At 45.3% G+C, this 26,311-nt stretch overlaps 1 protein-coding gene across 1 annotated transcript in view; it reads right to left on the bottom strand.

Annotated features, from left to right (window-relative positions):
• The window catches only part of DNAJC3 (DnaJ heat shock protein family (Hsp40) member C3), a 251,087-nt gene that overhangs the window by 69,162 nt on the left and 155,614 nt on the right, over nucleotides 1–26,311 (bottom strand). Inside the window, exons 8-9 of the mRNA XM_086934645.1 lie at nucleotides 9,719–9,824; nucleotides 9,507–9,627 (exon numbers count right to left, since the gene is read on the bottom strand). Of these exons, the coding sequence (XP_086790771.1) occupies nucleotides 9,507–9,627; nucleotides 9,719–9,824 (227 nt within the window). The remainder of the gene's footprint in view (nucleotides 1–9,506; nucleotides 9,628–9,718; nucleotides 9,825–26,311) is intronic.

Genomic DNA, 26,311 nt, shown 5'->3' on the forward strand with positions numbered 1-26,311 from the left:
CGGCGGTTACCAAGTCCGCCACCACGCTGGAAGTGTGGGGGCGCCCCTTCCTTTGCAACGAAAGGAGCGAAAGGCAGCAGTTTGCTGACGCGGCCCGACAAGCCCAAGGACTTGGCCACAGCCCTGGAGTCCTTAAAGCGCTCAAGCGCACTGTCTGCCTTGTCGCCAAAGAGGTGACGGTCATCAAACGGCATGTCCATAAGGGCGTTATGCTCAAATTGGTACCGCTGCTTGCGTTCCCTGCTGTTACACTGCTACGAATAGGAATTGTTCCATTATAGATCAAGGGCGTTATGGACATCAGCCGAAAAGTTGGCCATCGCTCTGCCCAGCGAGTCCGTTGTATCCAGCCCACACCGGATGGAATACCGTGCCACATCTCGACAATCCGCAAGGGCTTGGGCGAGTTTAGTCCGGGCCTCCTCCGTGCATTGTGGCAGCACGTCCGCGACCGCGTCCCGCAGAGAGTGGGTATAACGGCCCAAGAGGCACGCGGTGTTAACTGACCGAAACCCCAAACACAGTGAGGAGAACATCTTCTTATCATACTGTTCGTACCTCTTGGATTCCCGGTCTGGGAGTTAGAGGCCTGTATGACCAGGCTCTCGGGAGTGGGATGGGTGGACAGAAAGCAAGGGTCGCCTGGAGCTGTGCGGTGGCGTCTGGCCACGTTCCTATCTACAGGGGGACCTGTCGTAGGCCTGGACCAGGTGCCAAGAAGAACGTCAGACAAGGCCTCATTAAACAGTAACAGAGGCTCCGAAGAGCTTGCTTGCGGTTTAAGGACCTAAGTGAGGAGGTTAGTCCTCACGGCCACGACAGGGAGTACAAGGAATAAGGTCTTGGCCGCCTGCGTCAACACCACACTATAGGCAGCCCCCTCCTCCGAAGCCACGTTAGGAGGGGAGACAAAACCAGTGTCTGACAAAGTGTCCAAACCACTGGCATCCCCTAGCTCACCTGCCCAGTCCTGATAAGACTGGCACTCACGTGCCAGAGGGTCCTCAGACCCCTCCCAATCTGCCTCGCCACCCATCTCCTGGTACTCAGGGTAAAATGATGGGGCTGAATCATAGAAGAAAAAGTTCTCTCTACGTCAAATGTGGCGCCGAGCGGTGCCGCTCTGGAGTCGGAACCGGGTCAAGGGGGGGACCGGGGATGACACTGTCCGTGGACGGCGCCGGGGGCGACACCCTAGGGGCCGGCGAGGTCGTAAGGTCGACCGGCGGCGACACGGATCCGGAATCGGATCCGGCGGGGCCCTGTGGCGTAGGGACTGAAGTCGACCATAGCGCTGGGGCCCAAGCACCCGGCCCGCTAGGGCTCCCAGTCGGTACCGCGGGGCCTCAAGACGCCGCAGAACCCGACGGAGGAGTGAGCGACCTCATGGCGTCGATCTCCTCCGGCGTCGAGTTCTGCACAGGGACCAGCGGGCATGGAGCAGGCCGCGACGCCTCCAACGGGCCAACCCCTGGCCGCGTCAGGGGGGGGTGGGGTGTGCGGGGGGGGGGTGCGCGCGGAGGGGGCTAGTCAGAAGAGCGATGTCGCTTCTTCGACTTCTTGTGCCTCTTACCTGAGGACTTGGAGCTCGAGGAGTGGTGTCGACTCTCCCAGCCGTGATGACTCCGGCCCTGCGACCAGTCCCTCCAACTCCTTCCGGACCGGGACATCGAATCGAACGGTGTGGGCCGACTGCCGGAGCTCGAGGCGCTTGCGGGACCGCACCCCCCTAGCCTTCGACGTCAAGGCCCGGCAGTCGGGGCATGACTTGTCATCGTGGTCGGGCCCCAGGCAATGTAGACACCGGCGATGGGGGTCGGTAACCGACATCAGTCGGTTGCAGTCGACGCTGGGGTTGAACGTGGGCATCCCTACCGGCACCGTCGGAGTTGTTCGACTTCGAAGATCAAAAATGATGGAAAAAGTTTAGTCAAAAATTAACTAAGGGTACCACTTTTTCCGGATCGGCGCTTGCTGGGGCGGAAAAAAGAAGAACGGACGTCAGCGCGCGAGGGTGGTGTCTAAGTACTCCGGCGACGTCATCCCGGCGTCAACGACGCCAACGGACGCGGAGCCGCAGACGACGCCTACCGACACGCAAGGGTACTGCTACGCAAAAGTTTCCAGATCCAGTCAGACGCCTGGGGATATTCTGAAGTAAGGAATTTAATACTAACCTGTTCGTTTCGGATATTAAAGTTTTACATGTCCTTTCAAATATCATGTACCAACCTTATGGACAATAAGGCAACATAAGGGTGACTTATTACTATTTAAAAGGAAGGTTTAGGCCTGTCAAAAGGGACTATTTGGACAAGTGAATTTGCGGTTCAGAACTGCACAGCTAAGCTAAACATGGAAGGCCTGCAGTCATGTTCACACTGCCGCCGAAGTGGATGGCACAATGAGTGCTGCATTCCACTTGTGACATTTAACTAAGAGGCCCTGGGTACACTTTTGCACTATATACTAAGGTCTGATAGGTAAGGTAAATACAAGCTGAAAGGGAGAGCATAAGTACTCTACCACTGGTAAGCAGGGGTAAAGTGCACAGAGTTCTACAGCTAGCAATAACAGCCAAGGTAAAAATCTGGGATACACCATGCAAAAACATGGTCATTTCCAACAATGCCTCTTTCCTTTAGGGGCATACTCTGTGGTTTTTCGAAACTTTATCGGTTCCAATAGGGTACTGTAAGATCATGTGCCAATCTTTTGCACAGTACAAACAGAGACCCTTCTGTGAACCTCTTCTTCTGTAAAAGGTCCTTGTGTTACCCCTATGTGCATAGGTTCATCCGTATTGACATTAGGACATGAAGTCTCAGCTCTCAATATGATTTTAGTGGTTACAATAAGATTTGAACTCCATCCTCCTCACTTCTCTTTTCTTATTTGGTCTAAACGATTGTCAATATATACAGCTGATTCAATGGCATCATATAGATACATGGGATGAGGCATAGAAATAAGTTAGTATTACATCTCTTCCTTTAACGCCTGTTAAAAAAGAGTCAATACAGTTCTCTTAAACCCCATGTGTTCTTAGCTGCAAGCCTTTTACAATACGACAGACAGGAAATTACATCCGCAAATTCCTGGTGAATTTCGCACTGTACTTCTTCTGCAGAGCTCTCAAGGTCTGGCCTTTCAAACATCTTGCAGAAGGCTGTATAATCATTAAAACTTGAGTGGATTAAGATCACTAATTTAGAAATCCTGAAGAGAATTGCAGATACAAAAATATAATCAATTATTGTGGCACACCCTCTACCTGTAAAAGTTGGTGTTATATATGTAAACCCCTAACACCGTGCATTTAGACACACTGTTAGTTGAGTCAAGAGGGCTCTCACAAAAATGGATGGTAAAATCGGCAGCTATAATTAGATTATCCAGACCAAGCCTTTTTCCGTCAATGTCCCTATAACAGACCCTAAAGTGGTAAGGTTGGAAGTCTCATGAGACCAGGGTTAGCTCTATAAAAGTTAATCAGGGCAACGATAGTAGAACCAGGAAAAGTTAATTTTAGAACTTGTAAAAAATGTGATTACAGGTCAACTTCCTTAATCTTCCCATTAAAATCTCAAGAAATAAAAGGTGACTAAACCACCTTTAGTTTGACTACTTCCATATTTCTTGCAGACAAATCATGTGGCATTGCCTTACAAAATATAACCAATTTAAATCATTAAAGTTAGACACAAGTACAGCAATGTCCCATATCAACAATAAAACCTATTGGAGGTTACTACAGGGCATATCAACAGGAGAGCTTACAGAAAAGGAAATATCAGGGTTTAAAAGAGTATAATAATGAACTAGTCATTCACATGTGTTCAAGTTGCTCAAGGGGACATATCTGTTAGAGATTGTCAAAACAGAGTGCATAGAGGATACAAGAGACTGTCTATTTCGCGTGCTTGACTGACGAGACACCAGTTTCGAAGAGGAGGAACATACTACATCAGGTTATAAAGATAACCAAGAGGAAGAGACTCAATTGTTGGGAGTCTAATATTTCTGAGTAAGCTTATGGTGGTCAATACCTGTGCCGCTATTGTAGGCCAATTGAAATTGATCATCACACAATCTACCCATTTCTTTCCATCACTACCCACCCTGTTCACTCTTCTCACAATATTATCATATATACGAGGGCCCAAGTTAGAATGCATCTAATCAATGTACAATTTTATTAAGTTCATCAAAGGCTTCTGGCATAGACCCTTTCAGATGAGGCACATTCCCCAAAATCACCACATACAAGGTTGCTTCAGGGGGGTGGATTAATTACAACCCCGCCTTTGGATATCTGGTGGGTTCCAGGTTGGAAAGGCGGGGGCTTGGTATAGAAACTAGGGGGCCTAAAGAAACTGATGGAGTGTTATTTAGTGCAAAATGAGGCTGTGACTTTTCTAAGAGATGTTCTCGCCTTGCAGCATGCCCATGTAGGATGCAGGACTGACTAGAAGCACACCTGTGTTAGCTGAATTGTTACTTGAGAGGTTGGATTGAGCTGCTGGTTAACTCACTTTGTTCAAGGCGACCCTGATCATAGACAGTCTAGTTTAAATGGCTGTCAGCCTTAAAAGAATCAGGTCCCGTTTAGGGCACAAAACAGTTGTAAATTTCACCTTAAAACAAGCATTTGCAATGCAATAGGCCTCGCATTATTTAAGTTTGAGCTATTGGCATTGCTAAATATTGCAACACCAATTGCAACAAAAGTCTATAAATTGTAGGCCCAAAAAATGTTTTATTTATTTTTATAGCAATGGTGGCATACTGCGCTTGAGATGAATATGTTTAAAAGTAAAGTTAACAATTGATGTGTGCACTAATGGCTGGTGGTGTGTGTGCCTGGTGGAAGTGTGCACTGCCGGCTGGTAGTGTGTGTGCCTGGTGGAAGCGTGCACTGATGGCTGGTGGTGTCTGTGTGCCTGGTGAAAGCGTGCACCGACGGCTGGTGGTGTATGTGTGCCTGGTGAAAGTGTGCACTGATGTCTAGTGGTGTGTGCCTGGAGGAAGCGTGTACTGATGGCTGGTGGCGTTCGTGCTGGTGAAAGCGTGCACTGACGACTGATAGGGCCCGATTCACAGAATGAACTTACTACTTTTGGCATTCACAGAATGCACTTACTACTTTTGGTATTCACAAAATGAACTTACTCATTTCGGTATTCACAGAAGATAGGACTACTAACTTTAGGACTCCTAAATGCCTTCTGTGAATACCGAAAGTCTTAAAATTAGGATTTTTCTCAATTTAGTAGTAGTAAAGTTAGGACTCCTAACTTTAGGATGCCTAAATGCCTTCTGTGAATACCGAAAGTCTTAAAATTAGGATTTTTCCCTATTTAGTAGTAGTAAAGTTAGGACTACTAACTTTACTACTACTAAATTGAGAGAAATCGTAATTTTAAGACTTTCGGTATTCACAGAAGGCATTTAGACATCCTAAAGTTAGTAGTCCTAACTTTACTACTACTAAATTGAGAAAAATCGTAATTTTAAGACTTTCGGTATTCACAGAAGGCATTTAGGCGTCCTAAAGTTAGTAGTCCTAACTTTACTACTACTAAATAGAGAAAAATCCTAATTTTAAGACTTTCGGTATTCACAGAAGGCATTTAGGCATCCTAAAGTTAGGAGTCCTAACTTTACTACTACTAAATAGAGAAAAATCCTAATTTTAAGACTTTCGGTATTCACAGAAGGCATTTAGGAGTCCTAAAGTTAGTAGTCCTAACTTCTGTGAATACCGAAATGAGTAAGTTCATTCTGTGAATACCAAAAGTAGTAAGTGCATTCTGTGAATGCCAAAAGTAGTAAGTTCATTCTGTGAATCGGGCCCATAGTGTCTGTGCCTGGTGAAAGTGTGCACTGACGGTGTGGGTGTGGTTGTGTGTGTGAGGCTGTGTGTGTGTGTGGCTGTGTGTGTGTGGCTGTGTGTGTGTGGCTGTGTGTGTCTGTGGTTGTGTGTGTGTGTGTGGTTGTGTGTGTGGTTGTATGTGTGTGGTTGTGTGTGTGTTGTTGTGTGTGTGTGGTTGTGTGTGTGGTTGTGTGTGTGGGTGGGTGTGTGTGTGTGGTTGCGTGTGTGTGGTTGCGTGTGTGTAGTTGCGTGTGTGTGGTTGTGTGGTTGTGTGCGGTTGAGTGTGTGGTTGAGTGTGTGGTTGAGTGTGTGGTTGAGTGTGTGGTTGAGTGTGTGGTTGAGTGTGTGGTTGAGTGTGTGGTTGAGTGTGTTTATGTGCGTGTGGTTCTGTGTGTGTGGTTCTGTGTCGTTGGGTGTGGTTGTGTGTGTGGTTGTGGTTGTGTGTGTGGGTGTGTGTGTGTGTGGTTGTGTGCAGAGAAGGGGACAGAAGGAGAAAAAAGGCACAGAATCACGGGGCAACGAAGGGGACAGATGGAGAAAGGCACAGAATCATGGGGGCAGCGAAGGGGACAGAAGGAGAAAGGCACAGATTCATAATCTGAATGTGATCAACAGGATGCTGTCCTAACTATACTGAAGGAGGAACTTGCCAGGATCTCCTAAAAAAACACGATCCGGAGTTTCTGACAGTTGAGATCTTGATCTCGATCCCAAAAGATATTATAATAGCCTTTTACCTTAACTGCCGCATATGCTTTGAGCACACATTCTAAATATACTTCTCTTTTCCCAAGACGACTGGTTCTGCATCTAAGGGGCAGTGTTGGAGGCATAAGTATTGGGAAACAAGAAAAGGGTCAGCAACACACATGCTAGGAATCAAGTTTGCCTAGATTTCAGTGATGTTCCGTTGATTTGTCAAACATCAGAAAAGACACGAACATTGTTGAAGATGTATGTAAAATGAGAAAGTTAATACATGACTAGACAGGAGACCGCATCAAATGGCATGGTTTTCACTGGTGTTACTTTTTCTGCTCCTGAATTCTCACCACCTCCTGTTGTGCATCTATGATGTGACCAATTATACCCTGCAGGACACACAGTGTAACAACAGAATGTTTGGTGCCACAGAACAAGTCGCTGACTTCCTAATGAAGCCATGGTGAATTTGACCTTACAGAAGCTTTCCATTAATCCATGCTAAACAGTAAAGGTGTACACTTCCCTTCTCCCACGGCCCCTTGTGCATACCAGTCAGAAACAAGCAGCCAACACAAACAATAAGATATCAAAACTCACCTGGCAACTGTAGCCGAGTTTTCAACTGTCCTAAACTAGCATATACAGTTTTTTTCTGTTATGGTTTTCACGTGCACAGCGCAAGGGCATGTTTGTTTACTTTTTCAACATGCTCCACTCCCCCGAGCTATCGAATTGCTGTGTTCCAATAACAAAGCTGATCCAGACGGTTGGCCGTATCAACTCACTTTTTAGACACTTTGGTGCTGTAAAGAGTGGTCATGCGCACTTTGAAGACGCAGTAGCTCGAAAGTTAATGACATCAAAGCTTCCGTTTGAAAGTGCTGCAAGAGACTGCTGCATATGTATATACATTTACTGTGACGGCAACCGGCGCTTTATCATAAGGGACGCATTACATACATCAAAGTTCTGCAGAACAGGCAGCATTAATGGAAGTTCGGTGAATGGAAAGAAAACGATAATCGAAATACACAGAAAGGCCCTACAGTAATCAAGCATGAACGAAATTGATTGGTAAAACTGCTGACTCGTGCCTGAACACAGTTATTCACTGGAAATAAGTTATGGTGCAAGGAGGAGGGGGGCAGGTACAACCGGTGGGGTGGGGGGGGCAGGTCAGGAGCACGGTGAGGGGGGCGATGGGGGAGGGAGCAAAGGTGGAGCAGGCACAGGGGAGAGAGAGAGGCAAGCACAAAATTACTATTGCGGGCGGGGGCGAAACCAGGAAGTCAGGCATCCTTGCCCGTGCATGGGCGGGGCTTGTGACGCAGCCGAAAGAGGCCGTGTTGCTCGTTGATGCGGGGCTTCGATGAGGGAGGGAGAGCCCCGCGGTAGCGGTGAAAATCCAGAGAAGTCCTGGGTTCCAGGAGGGGGCCCGGGTGAAGTGGAGAGGCGGGGTGTGTTTCAGCATCGCATTACCCAGCAGCCCGGTGAGTGGGGCGCGCCCGTGCGCTGACACGTCTTGGGCATGGAAAGTGAAAGTGCCTTGCCTCTCAAAGGGGACAGGAGATGCGCACAGCGAGTGCGTCCACATTTCCAGTCCGGCCTGCAGCCTGCGCGTGCCTATCTCCGGTCTCCCTTGAGAGCCCTTGAAAGCTAAGTCGACGACAATAGTTCTCGCTGGCGACAGCGTTTCGCGCTGCGTCGCCAGGTGCGAGACCTAAAAATCGGCCAAGGCATCCCATGAAATAGATGATCCCTGAAAGGAGTTCTCTGCAGTGACGCAAAATATAGTAGACCACTCACCTGCAAAAAATTTTAAACCTGAGAACTATATCATATTATTAGCCGTGAGGGAAAAGTACGCTTTCTTGAACTTCCAGAAACAGCTTGCTTTACATAATTGTTGAAAGATATGAGAGAGAACGGATGTAGCAGTGCAAGTAAAATAAATGACTGCTAAAATGGAAAGAGACACAGCTGTAAATGGCCTTCATGCATCCCCTCTCCTTGATCAGAGGTTTATTTTATTATGCCTGCTCCAGCTCTTTTTTGCTGCTAGATAGCCTGCATTTGCATCAGTGATCTGCCATTGTCTGAAGACAGAATGCCTTTTGGTGGATTAACATTTATAGCTACTTATATTGGTCCCGAGTTCACCACATAACAAGTATTTGTGCCTTTGTATAAAAGCTCCAGGGAGTCTACTGCCAATAGGAAGCTAGGACTGCCTTTTTCTATCTAGGTTCTGAGGGGGGCAGGGGGAGGGGGGGGCGAGACATTGGTCTAAGAAAAAAAAACGAGGCAACGCTTTTAACCTCAATCTCATCAATTCTACAAGAGTTCTTCAAAGGGGCAAGAAGGACTTAGTACTCTACACATGTTATTGGAGTATGGCTGGAAAAAGGTTAAGAAGGAGAATCTGGATCATGTGCTACACGGCTTAACAGGGGAGACTAAAGCATGTGTGAGTGCTGGAAAGCCACTTCTAAGTAGTTGGTCACTCTAGATTGCAATTAAAATGGTAAGACCATAAGTAAAAAAAGGTTGTGGAAGGTATTACTACATCCGCCAGAAGTAGCCACACTACCACATAAGGTGTAATGCCACAGAAAATGAGCCATACTAAAACGCAAACATAATTACGAAGTGTCTGCATACAAAACTAGCTTAGGAGTATGGCTGACCAACTGCAGCATGACGTGATAACATGCAGTACTGTTTTAACATCTACTTTTAGAAAGACTCAGGCATTTGTCACTGGAGGGACAGCATTCATTGAGAGACTTGCGGAGGACAAATGTAAATTACAGATGGCACTTTGTTTCCCAATGGAACCTGTAGTAGATATTCAAAATCATTGTCCAAAAATGTTCAAGTTAATAGGGCAACCATGCTAGGATGGTGGTACGAAACAAGAAATCACCTTCCTCATATTGCTCTTCCATTAAAAGTGCTTCAGCCCGGTCTTTGAGAGCCCTCACATGGGTGGGTTGTAGTTGTAGAAATTCTGTGCAGACTTCTATAGCTTCAGCAGCTTGTTGGTTCTGTAAGAAGAAGCATAATATATATAAAGGCCCTGCTGCAAGAATGGAGACAGAGTGCAGATGTTCATCTGTTAAAGAAGACCAAGCTCACCTTTGACAAGCAGTGGCAGACGCGCTCCTTGACCAACTCAGAGTAATAAGGGACGTTTGGCTCAATTTTTGTGATGGATTCATATTTGTTGATGGCATCCATGTAACTAAAAATGATAACAAGTACTCAATCATACTATACCAAGTTTAAAGAAAATTAGTTTATTTTTAAGAGAGTATTATACACCACTTGATAAAAGAATAACAGCATTAAAAAGAAAACAATGACACGTCAATACCCTTCTCGATCTATGGGCCTCATTACCATGGCGGTGGGACCGCCACTGCCAGGCAGTCGGTGCCTTTCCCACTGCCATCGGACCATGCTTGTCCGCCCGCCACATAGTGACGGCGGGCTGATGGAGGGCGGGCGGAGAGACCGACCTCCACAGATCCGTCGGGCTTAAAGAGCCCGTTGGTGGGACAGTAATCCCTACAATAGGGGCGGTGCCTGCACAGGCACCGTCGTAGGGATTACAATGTCCCTTTCTGTCTGCCTTTTCATGTTGGTTAACCCGCCATGAAAAGGCTGGCAGATAGGGACTTGGGGGCCCGAAGCACACGTCGCAATACAAAGAATACACATTGCCACCGCCTTAAAGAAGGTCGCATCATAATCCCTACAGCGGGACCACCGACAGCCAGTCGGGTGGTCCCATTTCCGAAACGATGGTGGTCCGACGAAAGTCTGATTGCCATCATAGTGAGGCCCTATGTTTTGAGAGATTTTCCAGTTTCACTGAACAATAAGGCTATGTCTGCTTCTATCACTGTCCGCCTTTATAATCTTACTGGTTACCCTCTATCTATCCCCAACATGCCTTTGCCTTGTAGTGACCACGGGCATGTAGGGAGGGGTATTAACAACCACAAGAGCACTAATTATATGACTTGCTGATAAATGATTCTGAAATTAAGTCTTTTCAACAAACCACTTTCCTTTTTTTCTCTTCAGTTTTATATAGCACTAACTCGACCGGAAGGTATTAGGGAGCTTCACTTGAGCACCAGTTACATTACACAAGGACACATTCATTTTTGGTAAGCACAAGGGGATTAAGTGATATGCCCAGAACCACTACAACGTTCAGCAATTGTAAGAAGTAATCTCAAATATCTGAATTCAGATGTTAATAATGATAAGACATCGTGAAACTTCAAAGCATGGGTGTTAGCGATCAGTGTTTTGTACAGCATTTTATATGGTGATATGAACAAGCATGCAGTAAAACTGCCACATTGGTAAACCTCAGACGAGATGAGAGTTGGAAAAGAAATGCTCAACTGAGGAATACCGCAGCACAATTTGATCTCCAATGTCTGAGCAATACTAGAAAGGTAAAATGTGAGTACTGGAAGGGGAACGCAGGGCGAGAGTAGAGGGAGAATGGGAGGGTATGCACAGAACAGGAAAGAACCATTTTTGGGTGTGGTGAACAGCACCGATCGGGCAGCGTGGAGACCTTGGAAACAAAGTCAATTTACAATGTCTGACAAGAAGGCAGACTAATCCTCGAACAGCAAAGCCAGAAAGACTGCACCCAGCACACTATACACACTACAAATATACGAAGTAGGAATATAAGCCCTGAGGCCTAAGTGAGGAAAGTGGACAGGCTTCTGTAAGGAAGAGGTGAACATTAGGCGTAAAGCGAACAGCATCAATCAGCATGCGATGAATTAAGCAGGGAGTTCACATTACCATCCAACAAATAGATGGAAGGTTTGCCTAGGAGTTGCACAGACGATGAACCTCCAAAAACCAAAGGGTATTTGAAGCAATAGCTGATGAATTGCAAGGGGCAAAACAGTGATAAACAGTGGATAGGTGCTAACGTATTCGCCCATGACAAAGGTTTTTACCACGTTCAGAGGCACACTATCTGATCCCAAGTCACAAACCATAACAAACATAATGGTGGTATTGCAAAAGATAAAACAAAACGATCTCAATCACAAAAAATAATTAAAAATAGGTTGACTTTATCCTAAAGGCTACCACACAAAAGACATCTCTCCAGACTAACAAGCTCCCAAAAAGATTATTCTGGATGTTAGCTCCGAAACAGATGAGGAAAAGCACATTCAAAATGGTAAATAAAGACATTCTGATTAGGGCGTAAAAGCATGCATTCTCAAATTCAGGGTGACTATGCCAGACAAGCATGTGTTTTTAGAAGTGAAGAAATGTTACCATTGCTGGAACTCCTCAGACTTCTAGAAACAGAAGAGGGAAGTAGGAGTAAGCTCTGGAAACAGACGCAAGCAAGAGCCAAAGACAATAAAGACACCTTTCCACAGAGATCTAGCGGAGTGCTTCACATGAGAAATGGGCCACTTTACCTAAACGAAATAAAATAAGTAACTAAATAGAAACTATCCTACAAACCTGAGGACTAGCAAGGGGCATCTTCTCGCTCTTGCAACGCCTCCTCCTTTAACTCCTCATCGAAATCCTACCGTTGACTCCTATCACATCTATTGATGCTTTTCTACGTTAAAACTTTAAAACCTCCAAAAACCGGGAATCCTCTGAAAAGCAAAATATTGCAGGAGAGTTTGGCCTTACTAGATGTCATCGTTACAGCAATATAATCATAGCTTAACTAGGCCATATCAGACGGTCAGTATTGACGGCACAAAACCAGCCGATACACAAAGCCACCTAATTTTGTTCCAGTGTGGTAATATCTCACATTGGTCCACAGAAGTAAAAAAAAAACAACAACAAAAAAAACCCAATATATATATATATATATATATATATATATATATATATATATATATATATATATATATATATATATATATATATATATATATATATATATATATATATATATATATATATATATATATATATATAAAAAACTCAAATTAGACATTCTTGTAGATAAATGATGCACATTCTTGTAAACAAAGGATGAATCTGGCAATATTTTACAACCCCCACATACACACCCTCAAGTTGGCATTTTGAAAACGATTCTACACTCGGTGCTCACTTTTGCAAAATGCTCCCTATAACCATTTGTCTCACAAGATCGGAAATGAAAATCTCAGACTCTAAATCTTCCTCGGAGTTTATGTTCAGAAAGGAGTGATGGAATTTAATCAAATGAGAAATTTGCTGTATGGGTCATCTCTCACTGAACCAGATAATCCCCTTTCACATTTCCTCGCCTCTCTAGACAACTCTTATGTTTGTCTTTTTGTTTGTCTCACAAGTTTTAAACACTCGCCTTGGTTACTTCAGCAATTCTTACTGCTGCTTTGTGCTGGCATTGGTTAAGCGAATATCGATGACTGTCTGTGTTACAACTAGACAAAATATTTTTTAAACTTTAATGGTGGTCACTGTGTTGCGCGAGACAAAGTGTGTCACAGTACATCAAGCAACACAGAATCACTTTGAAAGCATATACAGCAATGTTTTCTATACCTTCAATATGGCAGCCGCAATCCACCTAAATGAGCGCTTTTAAAATGGCCAAGCTTTCAGTGAAAACAACTGCTTTCACGTTCCGTTCCACAAAGCTGCAAGCTAAGTTTAGTTTAAGCACCCCATCCACTGTATCTGGTCATCAATGACGCCATCGAAAGGGGAGGGGTTTTTCATGGAAAAGTGGATGTTGTGTCTCTATTATGAAGGCAAGCATTCCCCAAAAGTTTACAGAGTGATTAAATGTGGGTACTGACGCGGACAATACACCTCAAATTTCTATACATGTCAGTGTCCACATAATGCCGGACATTTCACCAACATACACTGAAATGGCAGAATTTATGCTACCATAAAGTACCCCCAATCAACCCTCAAACAGTTGTCTTCTGTGGAAGCAAAACTGTACCCAAAAAATTAGATATCCTAACATTTACCTCATTCGGTTCTCCATGTTACTGGATTGGTGACTGTGTTAAACCTCCATTTTCTGAGGCAATGTGTCCCTGTATTAAGACACCTCCCTCAACATAAAATTAGTAGAGTAATATAGCTTAATAAGTAAATGTACCCCTGCGTTCTAGATCAATAAAAAGTTAAAGGGTTTTATTACAAAAATGTAAAAATAGGCGATACAGAGTAATGGGCATGTAGGCTTTCAAAGGCAGTTATGCAACGTATGTAAACTCAGACATTATTCTATGTAGCAAATGAGCAGAAACATCAGTAATTAGATGGGCAGTATTTATAGTAGCATCAAGCAAAGCTCAAAAATCTTTGTCTCAACCCCAAATTAAATGGGGTTTTTTACACAATTCTTGCACCGAATATTAGCAATTCTACAAACTTATAATGGTGTGAGAACAATATAATTTCTTTAGCAAATCAGACCGCAAGAAAAATAAATGTCGATAACTTAACCCATAAGCACAATCCCATTTTGTCTAATAGTTATCCAACACCCTCTATGCTAATGTCATCCGAAGGTGTTCAAACAAATATGCAACATTTTACAATAAGACTTTCTCAGAATGAATACACGCAATAGAGGAACAGAAAATATGGACACACGTTACAATTTTACATTTGCACCATGAAAGATTGAAAATAAGCAGGACGACTACAGCCGTGAAAACAAACTATTATGACACACGTTTAACTATTCTCTGCAGAGCCTGTGAGGAGAGGATGTGCACAGGAGTGGGGGGCGGGAAGCACGACTGAGTGACAGAAATAGCTTCCACCTTGTTCAAAATTAAGTTTTGCACAGATATGTGGCCTAGCTAAAACGCATTACCAAACACACATCTATACATGCTAAGAAGTTTTTTCAATTGTCATTATGTTAATTCAGTCTATATATATGTAATCGTATGTGAGAATGCATTGCATAGTACATATTATTGATGCACAAAAATAATACACCTGAAAAACATTTCAACAATTCCATGGCACGACTTTGATGGAGAACGCACAGATGCCCAGAGTGGCATACTCAAAATGTGGTGTACTTTTCAAGAAATAGATTGTTCACAATTTGTCCATGTATGTGCAAAAGTTGAACACTACCGGCACGCCATGGATGCTTGTGCTGAAAACGGTGATGGCAGTGACGCCTCATCGCTGATTTCTGAAAGGTGTACAAGGTCCCCAAAACAGGAGTTCTTTGTCAGGCTGTGTCAATCCCTGGAGAGAACATCATGGTGAGGAAGCAATCCAGCCTTTGCAGGCAGTGCTACAGGAGAGCCTAATAAGGCGGTGCCAATAACATTTTAGAGGCGAACATTAACCACTAACAACCACAAGCTTAGGGGAAATAAATGTGCAACTGCGCTAATCGAACAAGCTGGGAATATACCCAGGCGATAAAAGAAAGTTCTGCAGCTGTTCAGAAACTCCAAACTCCCAGTGGTCCCATTCTTTTTCCAGAAAGTCATAATGAACTCTGGCAAATTTATTTATGCACACAGAAGGTATTTTATTTGCAAATATGCTGCGAGCTTCACATTTAAATGCTGATACACTGAAACACTATTAAAAATGCAATGGCATTTAACACCCAAGCAACGACGGCATCCATGTACTGTGGAAATGCATAATCACAAAAAAGCTCGTCCTATAGGCTCAGAGCAGTAGTCAGGTATAATTATTCAAACAGCTTATTGTACTACTCGTGTTTACTAATAAACTGGCGATAATGGCATTTCGCTTGAGAAATAATGTATGCATCTCCTGTTATTTAGTTTAACCCTTCTATCTTTTGTATTGTGAAAAGTTACATGAGGGGAGGTCTCCTCCGCTTCACAAATATATAAATATACAGGATATATTAAAGCTTTTTCACCAAGAAATTAATTTAGGGCAACGGGCCAAGATTTGATTTATATTTACGGATAACAGTATTTCCAATACATACCAAGAGCGGGCTTTGGGTCATCTCCCTGCTCACAACTGGATGGCTTTGTTGTCTATTTCAGGTATCTCCTCCATATTCATGTATCTGTCCCGCCCAGACGTAGTTCGGTCTCAAAATGTTCTGATGTAAATGTACAGGAATTTATATAGCGCGAATCACCGAGCGGTTTCTAAGCGCTTGCTTAGGGAACCCGTCCTGGTAGTCCCCTGTGAGATAACCCCGGCAGGGTATCCGCAAGGTGAAAGCCAGGCATCCCGCCGCGAGGGGCCGTTGTGGAGATTAAGCAAGCTATTGCCCAGAGTCGCAGAGTGTGAACCCGTGAATCGAGTAGGCACCGGAGCGAGAATTGTCGAGTCCATGGACATTTTAGGACTCAAGACCCCGCCGAGCCGGGAATTGAACCCTGGTCCCGGGCTGACCTCTGCTTCCAGGTCTGCATCCTCTAACCAGTGAGCCACGCTTCTCCACAGGATTGGGCAACTTGCATTCTTCCACTGATGCCATTGTTTGTATTCTGGGAAGTACTTTTCTCTCTTCACTTTCAATCACCCCTTCTCGCTTTAACTGTTGCTTCCCCCAATTCCCACAGCTCAGCATTCTTTATTAACATCGAGCAGAAGCATCAGGATGTCGTTTATTTTCTAGTGAGTGTGGGAGGATCTGGTCAGCAAAACCGTGTTTCGAAACTAGCACCTTAGGGGGTTAGCCCATAACACTGCAACTCCAATGAACCAGGCTGTTCCATGTAGTACCAGGCATGCTGACAAGTACAATACAAACTTCTGTAATCAGCCAAGAGTCAGTTGTTGGTCTTTGAAAGAGGCGAGGTGCAAATTCCAGGTGTAATTGCACAGAGGCAAACTAAGCGAGTCGGAACATTTAAGAAGGGTTATCCCACACCGAAAAATCAAGCTAAACTAAGGCCAACAAGTGCATCTTCCAGCAGCATTTTCAAAGGAAATTAGTTAAAAAGTCATAGTTTTAGCAGGCAGTTTTAAGGAGGCACTCCGGAAATAATTCAGTACTAAATGGTTTGCTGTGCATGTATGACTCTCTGCAGTGTCTTTATGGGCCCTCTTCCCCAAGTAAACTTTTTTAAAAACCATCAAAAACACAAAGAACAGCGCTTCTCACAGCACCATATTCTAAAACTTACAATTTGAAATTTCTAGGTGAGCAATCTGAAAGGGCCGTCTGTCATTCACAAAAAGTATAATGCATGTAGCACGTGTTCTCACTTCCGGCCCCCTGGCAGCTGCACATGGGGCATTGACGAGGCGAGATGCACCTCCGTGTCGGTGGCCCTGGGAGGTTCGTGTGGGTTATGTAGCTGCTTCTTCAAGCTACACTTGGCTTTGGTGGGCACATCGCGCTTATTCTGGCACTTAACCACATTTGGCAGGATGTGGGCTCCTGGAGGACTGCATGGTGCGCCGGTCGGACTTAAAGCCCTCCCTCTCCCCATATGCGGCTTGCAAGGTTGGTGGTGCTGCATTATGTTGTGGAAGTGGTTTAATGAACCTAACTTGTAGTGCTAATTAAGTTGGAGGATGCTCTCCTTTTAAACTCCCGCCCACAGCTGTCACTGTTACCTTCCTAGCTTGGCATGGGGTAGACTAGATTATGGCTGGGTGTGGCTGCTTGTCCTACAAATAACTAGGTACATCAAGGAACATGTCAGCCAAAATACCTAAATCGGCTAAATGGTGGTAACGAAACTGGTGTTAACGAAACCGTACCCGACAGAGCCCAGAGTTGAGCAGACCAGCGCCACGTTCAGCAAACTTGAACAACACACACGCTTGCGGTCTTGGCATCTGATCAGCGCTTACCTCCTGAGGAGCCCAAGCAAGACAGGGGAATGGAACAGAACAATTAACGGACACAGTTACTGTTCGGAGTTAAAAATAGAGCGTATTTATTTTTAGAACAGTAGCCATACAAACGGCTACCCTGTATCTCCAGTGAAAAGAGTGCACCGTGGAATAGTTTGAGCACTTAATTTATGGGCTGCTTAGAACACTGCCAGGAGCAGGTGGTGAAATTGTTATTTTATGCTGTGCATCCCAGTAAGTGTTCCAAAGAATCGCTCTTCCCACCAGAGTTCTTCAAGTTACCTTACTGGTGTCTGAAAAGTGCACATCTGGCTCCAGTATGACCTTGTAGCGTTACTGGATGTCTCTGGTCATACTCTCATATTATTAAGGTTCCTCTCGCAGCTGAAGTCTGAAGCGCCCTGTGTTATGTTTTGGGTTACGTTCTGGTCCTCTTACAGGACTTTCAAATCTTCCTGCCCGGTGTGAGTTCTGGAGATGGGATTAGTGGACCAAAAGGGTCCTCTTTCTTCGTTTTGCATTACCGAGTAGAAATACTGCCATCGCCGGGTGGTTGATGTTGGTTTGATACTGGTGTCAGATGGATTTGTGATTGCATCTGCACTTCATAGTGTGAAAATATGCTGAAAGCCTCACCAATAGTGTAGGGCCGTGATGTAACTGTCATGATGTCATGTCTGCACTATATTGGAAGTATTGTGTGATGTTCTGACTAGCGTATTCTCTGTGTATATACGATGGAGCAGTCAGTGCTGTGGGTGTATCAGTGTGGTTAGTGGTTGCATGTGTAATATTCTACGTAATCTTTGTGTGATATTTAAAAGGGGCTAGAGCAGTATGCGGAAATTAGATAACTATCTGCTAGGATTTCTTGCGGTAGTTTGTGTCTAGTCAGAGTGGGAACGGCACGGAGCCAAAAGCGTAAATCTGCTGTTGGATGTATGTGAAGCGTTCTTTTGATTAGGTGGGCAGTGTTATGTTATGTTAGTGATATTTATAGAGCGCACTGCTGCCCAAGGGCTTCCTGGCGCTATGTAAGATGTCCTCCTATGGCCTGATCACGGGGTTACTTCCTCTTCTAGGAGTTAACCCCTTCGAAGCTAATGACGAGCTGGGCTCGTCATGGCGCTTACCTGCCGTGCGCGGATGACAAGGCCAGCTCGCCATGAATAATGGTTATTTTGGTGCTTCAGCGCAGAACGGGAAAACGCCTAGCAGCCATGTGGTTAAATAGCCAAGTTTTCAGGGCCTTCATAAAGGCAAGCAGCTCTGTGATGCCTCTGATAGAAGGAGAAAGGGAATTCCAGGCTTTGGCGGCACCTACAAAAAAACTCCTACCTCCCCAGTTGGCTTTTTTGGCCCGAGGGATGCGAATGAGCTTGGCTTCAGAAGAGCGCAAGGATCTTGTAGGAATATACCAGTTGGTATTTTGGATCAGATGGTTTGGACCCATGGAATGGAGTGACTTGTGAGTAATGCATAAGGCCTTAAACAAGACTCGCTTCCTAACAGGCAGCCAGTGCAGCTTTCTAACTTCACCTGAAATAGATGGATGCCTTGGCGTGATTGACAGTAATCTTGCTGCTGCCTTCTGTACGAGTTGCAGTTTCCTTAAAAGACCTTCCTGCAAGTTGACATATAGGCCATTACAATAGTCCAGCCTGGACATTGCTAAGGCTGTAACCACTGTCTTCTGACATTCAGTGGGTAGATTGGGCATTATTTTTTTACATGATTTTAGAATATAGGAGGTGGTCGAAACAACAGAATTTACTTGATCCTTATGGGACAGCTTATTATCGATTAGGAACCCTAGGTTTTTTACTTTCCTAACTGGTGTTGGCTGAGGGCCCAGGGAATCTGGCCACCATGCTGAGGTCCAGAATTGGGGTTATTTCCGAACAGTATCACCTCAGTTTTGGCAGAATTGAGCTTTAAACAATTCCGAGCCATCCAGCCACCCACTTCTGTCATACAGTCGTGAAACCGACCTGCTTGCACCTGAGTTTCGTTAGGACGCATCAACACCACAATCTGGGTGTCATCGGCGTATGAGGTCAGCTTGAACCCAAAGGATCTAATAAGGGGAGCAAGCTGAGAGACAAACATTGAAGAGCGGGGGGCTCATAGATGACTCCTGTGGGACCCCACAGGGGAGGGAGAATGACTTTGCAGCAAAGTTGCCAAGTGTGACTGTCTGTACTCTGTCTGCTAGGAATGATTTCATCAGTTTACAGGCCCTGCCTGTGACCCAGTTCTCATGCAGCCGGTCCATCAAAAGATTGTGATGGACCGTATCAAACGCCACAGAGAGGTCCAACATGATCAGAGCTCCATTCCCTCCTTGATCTAGAGTGGCCCTTATTTCTTCGGTGATTTAATAAGGGGACGACTCAGTGCTATGACTCCCTCTAAAACTGTACTACGTGGGATCCAGTAAATGTCCATCCTCTAGGAAGCAACTGAGTTGGCTGTTTATATCTTTTCAGTGATTTTTGCCGGGAGCGGTAATCTAGAGATAGGCCTAAAATTATTTGAGTCCATAGTATCCAACTTGGGTTTTTTTAGTAGGGGAAGAATCGACGCGGATTTCCAGGCTTTTGGAAAATAACCCTCCAGTAAGACCTTATTGATGATTACTGTCAAAGTAGGTACGATTGGTTCGGATACCAACTTTTTTTATGGAGGGAGGACAGGGGTCCATTGGAGATCCAGATTACATTTTTAACAGGACAGTGTGGACCTCTGCTGCTGTAGAAGGTGCAAAGTTGCATAGTTGCGGCTTGCTATACCCCCACTTCTTCCCCATTGGCCTTTTTCATTTGAGAGGTGGTGTTTTTATCTCCTGTGAATGTGACGTAAATATCCTCTACTTTCTTAAAAAAGAAGCTGGCTATTTCATCGCATAGCTCTTAACTAGTTATGACGGGATTTGAGGGGGGGGGGTGGGCTAGGGCTGTGACTGTTTTAAATAGTTCTTTAGTAGAGTTCTCTGTCGACCGTATTTTCATCACAAAAAACTCTTGTTTAGTTTTGTGCAATAGTTTCTTATAGTCCGCCGACAGAGTTTATATTGGATTTTTTCCTCGTCATTATACTCCCTCCTCCATACCCTTTCTTGATGTTTACACAGAAGTTTGCTTTCTCTAAGATTCTGGGAGTACCAAGGCACCCTTGGACATTCCCTCTTGTGGACAGTTTTTAATCGGGGCTAATTTGTTTGTCGTTGCTTCCAACCAGGCAGTGTAAGCCAAAGTGGCCCCATCTAAGTCTCCTAGTAGCAGAGGGGCGGTACAGAACAATTGATTTTGTAGTTCACTGGCCTTTATTCGACCCCATGCTCTAATGGTTGTTTTTGTTTCGATCCTGGTTTCAGGGTGTCTTGAGCTGCTGATGTCACCTCAAAAAACACTATCCTGTGATCTGACCAGATAACGGGGAGCGTATTTAAGAACCTCAGATGGCTGTTGTTGGAAACAATGCCATCGAGTGTGTGCCCAGCTGTATGTGTGGCATCAGTGACCAATTGACCTAGATCTAATGAATTCATAAGGTCTGTCAAGCTGAAGTGTTGCGAGCCATTTGATTGCTGGCAATATTTGAGCTGTGTTGGATCTACACAAGGTGTTAGTTCTAGGTGTTGGCAAGGACCTATATGAAAAATGTAAAAACATTTGCTTAGATTATGGCAGGCAGTGCATCTAAATTAGTTAATGCTTCAATACCCCTTTAAAATGAATAAAGAGCAAATGAGCAGGACCTAGGCGCAAGCATCCAATGCTGCTGAAAACCAGAGCATTATTTCTGCCCTAATAATGGGTGCTGCTGCCTTTGATATAGTCACTCACTGAATATTCCTGTAATGCCCGGGGAAGACTATGGGAACCCCATGTTCATGATTTAGAATGACAGGCCAAATCATACCATAACACAACAGGGCAAATCTTACGATACCACGACGGGGAAAATCATACACTAACACGACAGGCCAAATCATATACCATACGATACAAAAACAAGTCATGCCATGTCAGACCATACTATAATGGTAAGCCAAAATATACCATACTGTGCAATGACACGCCATTCCATACCATACACTACCATAATATACAATGACAGACCATACCATTGGACACCATAGTATAAAATAACAGGTCATACCATACTATAGAATGACAGGCCATTTCATAGCATCCCTTGCTTTAATCAGGCCACTGGAATTATGCAACAGGGGAGGGCCAAATTATGTGGTAGAATTGAGTAAATTATGCAGCAAGAATGGAAAATGATGTGCTGTAATGCAACACATTTTGGCACAGTATTACTTCATTGTTTTCTCATTTTTACAATTAACACTACTTGGGCATAAGTTTCACCTAATTGGTACCAGTTTAACACCTAAACATAGCATTAAGCTACTGAAGGGTGACCAGTCAACCTTTGCAAAGGCTGTTCCGCTACGTGGGAACACGTATCATTGCATTTTTAGTAACTTTTCAACTGTTTGATTGTGAAGACGAAGGGGCCCTTACCTCCACGGGGCGGCGTCCGAGCATCGGGCCCCTGACCACCGGGACCGGTCATGCAGCGTCCCTAACACCCTGAGCTCCTCCTCTCTCTCTTCCCCTACAGGACCCGGCAGCATCGATCGAAAACGGAAGACCGGAAGCGAACTCCCATAACCCCGGAAATGAGGCGACCCTTGAGGAACCGGAAACAACCTCCGCCGACCCCGGAAGTGCTCCTCCGGAACCCTGCCCGGAACACAGAAAAGCCGTCAGTAAGGAAGGAAAGCCGTTCCAAGCAGCGGACTCGTGGCAGGAGGCAGCGGCAAGCGAAGAACCATTGACGGCGAGCAGAGCGGAGCAGAAGAACCGAGACGAGGAAGAAGAGGAGGACGTCTGGACCGAAGACTGGTGGCGTCCTCAGGAGGTGGCTAGAGAGCGGCCGCAACTTGGATGAGAGTTGCGGCGGGGCACGTGAGTACTCTTTATCCTTTCTCCGTGTTCCCCGGTAGTTAACTGTAAATATTGTAATAATAGCCTCACGAGCACGAGATCACTGTATATTGTATTATATCAACTGCACTGTAGAGAAGACCCGAGCACCGTTGCCCCGACACATGCAACACCCTCTTCCCATTCCCGCTTGCCTGACTTTTCCCAACCTACCCCACCGTCCCCTCCTCACGGTCGGTTTTCGATTCCCTCACTCCCCGGTGCAGGTGGAAGTGCTCAGAGGTCCTTTTGCCCAGGACTAACTGCCCTGTACTCTTCTCTCCTTTCTATACCTCCGAGGAGTACCAGTACCCTACTGTGGAACAGACAACATCGGCCCAGCAGAAGAGCCCCTCCAGACGACCCCGCCCCGCCAGGCCATCATCCCTGTTACCCAGCCCTACACATCCACCAGCGATTCACTCATAATACTCCGATCCGGAAAGACATTTGTCCTGGACTTTCAATAAATTCACTGATCATAGCACACTATATCCGGCCTCCCCGCCTGTTATTCCGGTCCGCCCGCACCCCTGCTCCACAGTTGGTGTCAGAAGTGGGATATCCCGGAAGCATGGAGGCTGCAGTCAAACAGTTGGCGGAAAGCCAGGAGCTGCTAGGGAAAATGATGGAGCGGTTCCTTAAGACGGCCGAAGACGATCGCGGACAGTTGCATGATGTCCTGAAGGGACAGGGCACTGCACAGGACCAAGCCCTTGAGAAGCTTACCAACGTCATGGGGCAACAAAGACAGGTTACCTCCCTACCCTCCGTGGTCTTGCAAAAATATGTGTCGGGTGGAGACCCGATTACTTCTTCACGAATTTCGAGCGCCAGCCCAGGCTGTTGCCTGGCCTGCCGACCGATGGGAATAGAAAGGACGAAAACCCTGCCTTGGGATATAAAGGCCCTAACAAAGGGGTCCAACAAATGTAGGTAGAGGGGTGATTGGCCTAGGGGTTGACACAACACATAACAATCACATGGTCAAATCAAGGATAAACAAAACAATTCATATTTGAAAATATATATCTTTTTTTATTATTTTTAAGAATAGCAATGATATAAATATAAAGTTTTTTTTAAAGTGTCACATGTATAAATAGATCATCAATAAAATAGACATGGATAAGCAAGCAATATAATAAAGAAAATTCTATCCTGCCCAGTAACGGCCACACTACACACACTCTAACTCACTCACTTCAATCTCTACCCACTCTTTCCTATTTGATCTCATTCACCATTCAAGCTACATCCATTCATCTAATCCTGGCGAATACAACACAAAGATGGTTTCACGTGTTGTATAGATCGGGATGTTTTAGTCCAGGGAGGTGGTTTTGACTACAGGTCCTGATGTAAAAAGGACAATAGTCATTTTCCTGGGGACATAAGCCGACGCGCGTTTCGGTGGAAGGCCAATGGGGCCACACCTTCGTCAGGGCAAAGGGCAGTATACTGGGAGGGGGCACAGGAAAGGAAACACAATCTGTATGTGTGTCTTATTCAGCCATTTAAGAGATGTCAGGACAAAGTTGGAGATAATTTATAGTGAGCAAGACTTCAGGTCGATTCAAGTCTTTTGTCACCAGCACTTCAGCGTAATGTTTTTCTCTTTAAGGGCTCACAACTCTCAGGCAGGTTTTGAGTAGGGCTATGCATCCGTCTTGCCAGCACCGCTGGATCATATAGACTGCACTGTCTTTTTATATACGTCCTGTTGTTCCAAAAGGTATGTAGGTTTAGTTGCCTTCCGTGTAAAAAAAGCTGTTCCTAGACTGGGGTTCTGATGAGCAGGTCTTTAGGTATAAAGAGGATTTTTCTTTGTGGAATCCAAGTCTATGTGCCGTCCTCCATCGGCGGTAGGTGACCCATGGGGGGGCTGGCTAATCTTAGTTCAAAAAGGCTGTCTCCGTGGAGCAGGGGTTCCGCCGTCCAAGTGTTCCGGCCAAATGATAGACTTGGATTCCACGAAGAAAAATCCTCTTTATACCTAAAGACCTGCTCATCAGAACCCCAGTCTAGGAACAGCTTTTTTTACACGGAAGGCAACTAAACCTACATACCTTTTGGAACAACAGGACGTATATAAAAAGACAGTGCAGTCTATATGATCCAGCGGTGCTGGCAAGACGGATGCATAGCCCTACTCAAAACCTGCCTGAGAGTTGTGAGCCCTTAAAGAGAAAAACATTACGCTGAAGTGCTGGTGGCAAAAGACTTGAATCGACCTGAAGTCTTGCTCACTATAAATTATCTCCAACTTTGTCCTGACATCTCTTAAATGGCTGAATAAGACACACATACAGATTGTGTTTCCTTTCCTGTGCCCCCTCCCAGTATACTGCCCTTTGCCCTGACGAAGGTGTGGCCCCATTGGCCTTCCACCGAAACGCGCGTCGGCTTATGTCCCCAGGAAAATGACTATTGTCCTTTTTACATCAGGACCTGTAGTCAAAACCACCTCCCTGGACTAAAACATCCCGATCTATACAACACGTGAAACCATCTTTGTGTTGTATTCGCCAGGATTAGATGAATGGATGTAGCTTGAATGGTGAATGAGATCAAATAGGAAAGAGTGGGTAGAGATTGAAGTGAGTGAGTTAGAGTGTGTGTAGTGTGGCCGTTACTGGGCAGGATAGAATTTTCTTTATTATATTGCTTGCTTATCCATGTCTATTTTATTGATGATCTATTTATACATGTGACACTTTAAAAAAAACTTTATATTTATATCATTGCTATTCTTAAAAATAATAAAAAAAGATATATATTTTCAAATATGAATTGTTTTGTTTATCCTTGATTTGACCATGTGATTGTTATGTGTTGTGTCAACCCCTAGGCCAATCACCCCTCTACCTACATTTGTTGGACCCCTTTGTTAGGGCCTTTATATCCCAAGGCAGGGTTTTCGTCCTTTCTATTTACATTGGTTTTTCCCCCCATTACCTGCCTATATCCTAAAGTTACCCTTGGGGAACCCCCTTCTGTGTCTACTGCCGACCGATGGGGCCACTACCTTGGTCCTCTTCTGACTGGCGAGCTACAGGCAGCCTATCAGCAAGCAAATATCCAGGGACAAACCCCTTATAACGACATCAAAGCCTGCATTCTGGAGCGTCTGGGGATTGACGATGAGACGTATAGGGTTCGTCTGCGTCAGGCACAGGAAGGACCCCAGAAAACGCCTCGGGCTTTGTCGTTCCGCATACAGGACTTAGCCAACCGATGGTTGAAGGCCTCCACGGCCACCAAGGAAGATATCCTATCAAAAATATACCTGGAGCAGTACCTAGCATCCTTACATCCGGCCACCCAGAAATGGGTGCGCCAACACGCTCGCCTGACGCTCGACAGTGCAGTAGAAATCGCCAGCGCCTACAGCAGAGCCCAGGAATCCCAGCGAACCAAAGATGAACATCCCCCTCCTCGTATACCACATGGTAGCCATCCCCAGGCCCAAAGGCCCCCTCCCGTGATTAGGAAGCCAGATCCTGTTCCCTTGTTGCCCTACCCGGTCATGCCTCGGCCTACTCCACCCGGTCCTCAATGCTACCATTGCGGTGGGTAAGGACATATCGCTCGCATATGCCCACAAAAGGAAGAACCAATGGACATAGGACTGGCAAGGAACTATGTTTGTCTCACCGCTGAAGCAACCCCTCCGCCTTTTCGATACCCGGTACGGATTGATTGTTCACCGAATGATGGCCCTTGCAGACACGGGGTGTCGGCATAGCGTTCTGCGACCGCAGGAACTGCCACAGCCTGTCGGTCCAGTGACAGGTACCGTGGCCATCAAATGTGTCCACGGTGATACTAAGAGTTATCCGACAACCAGAGTGCGTGTGCAACACCCCACAGACGAAGGAAGCCTGCTAACCGTTGGTCT

This window comes from Lissotriton vulgaris, chromosome 8 (genome assembly GCF_964263255.1).
Source record: "Lissotriton vulgaris chromosome 8, aLisVul1.2, whole genome shotgun sequence".
Lineage (NCBI taxonomy): Eukaryota > Metazoa > Chordata > Amphibia > Caudata > Salamandridae > Lissotriton > Lissotriton vulgaris.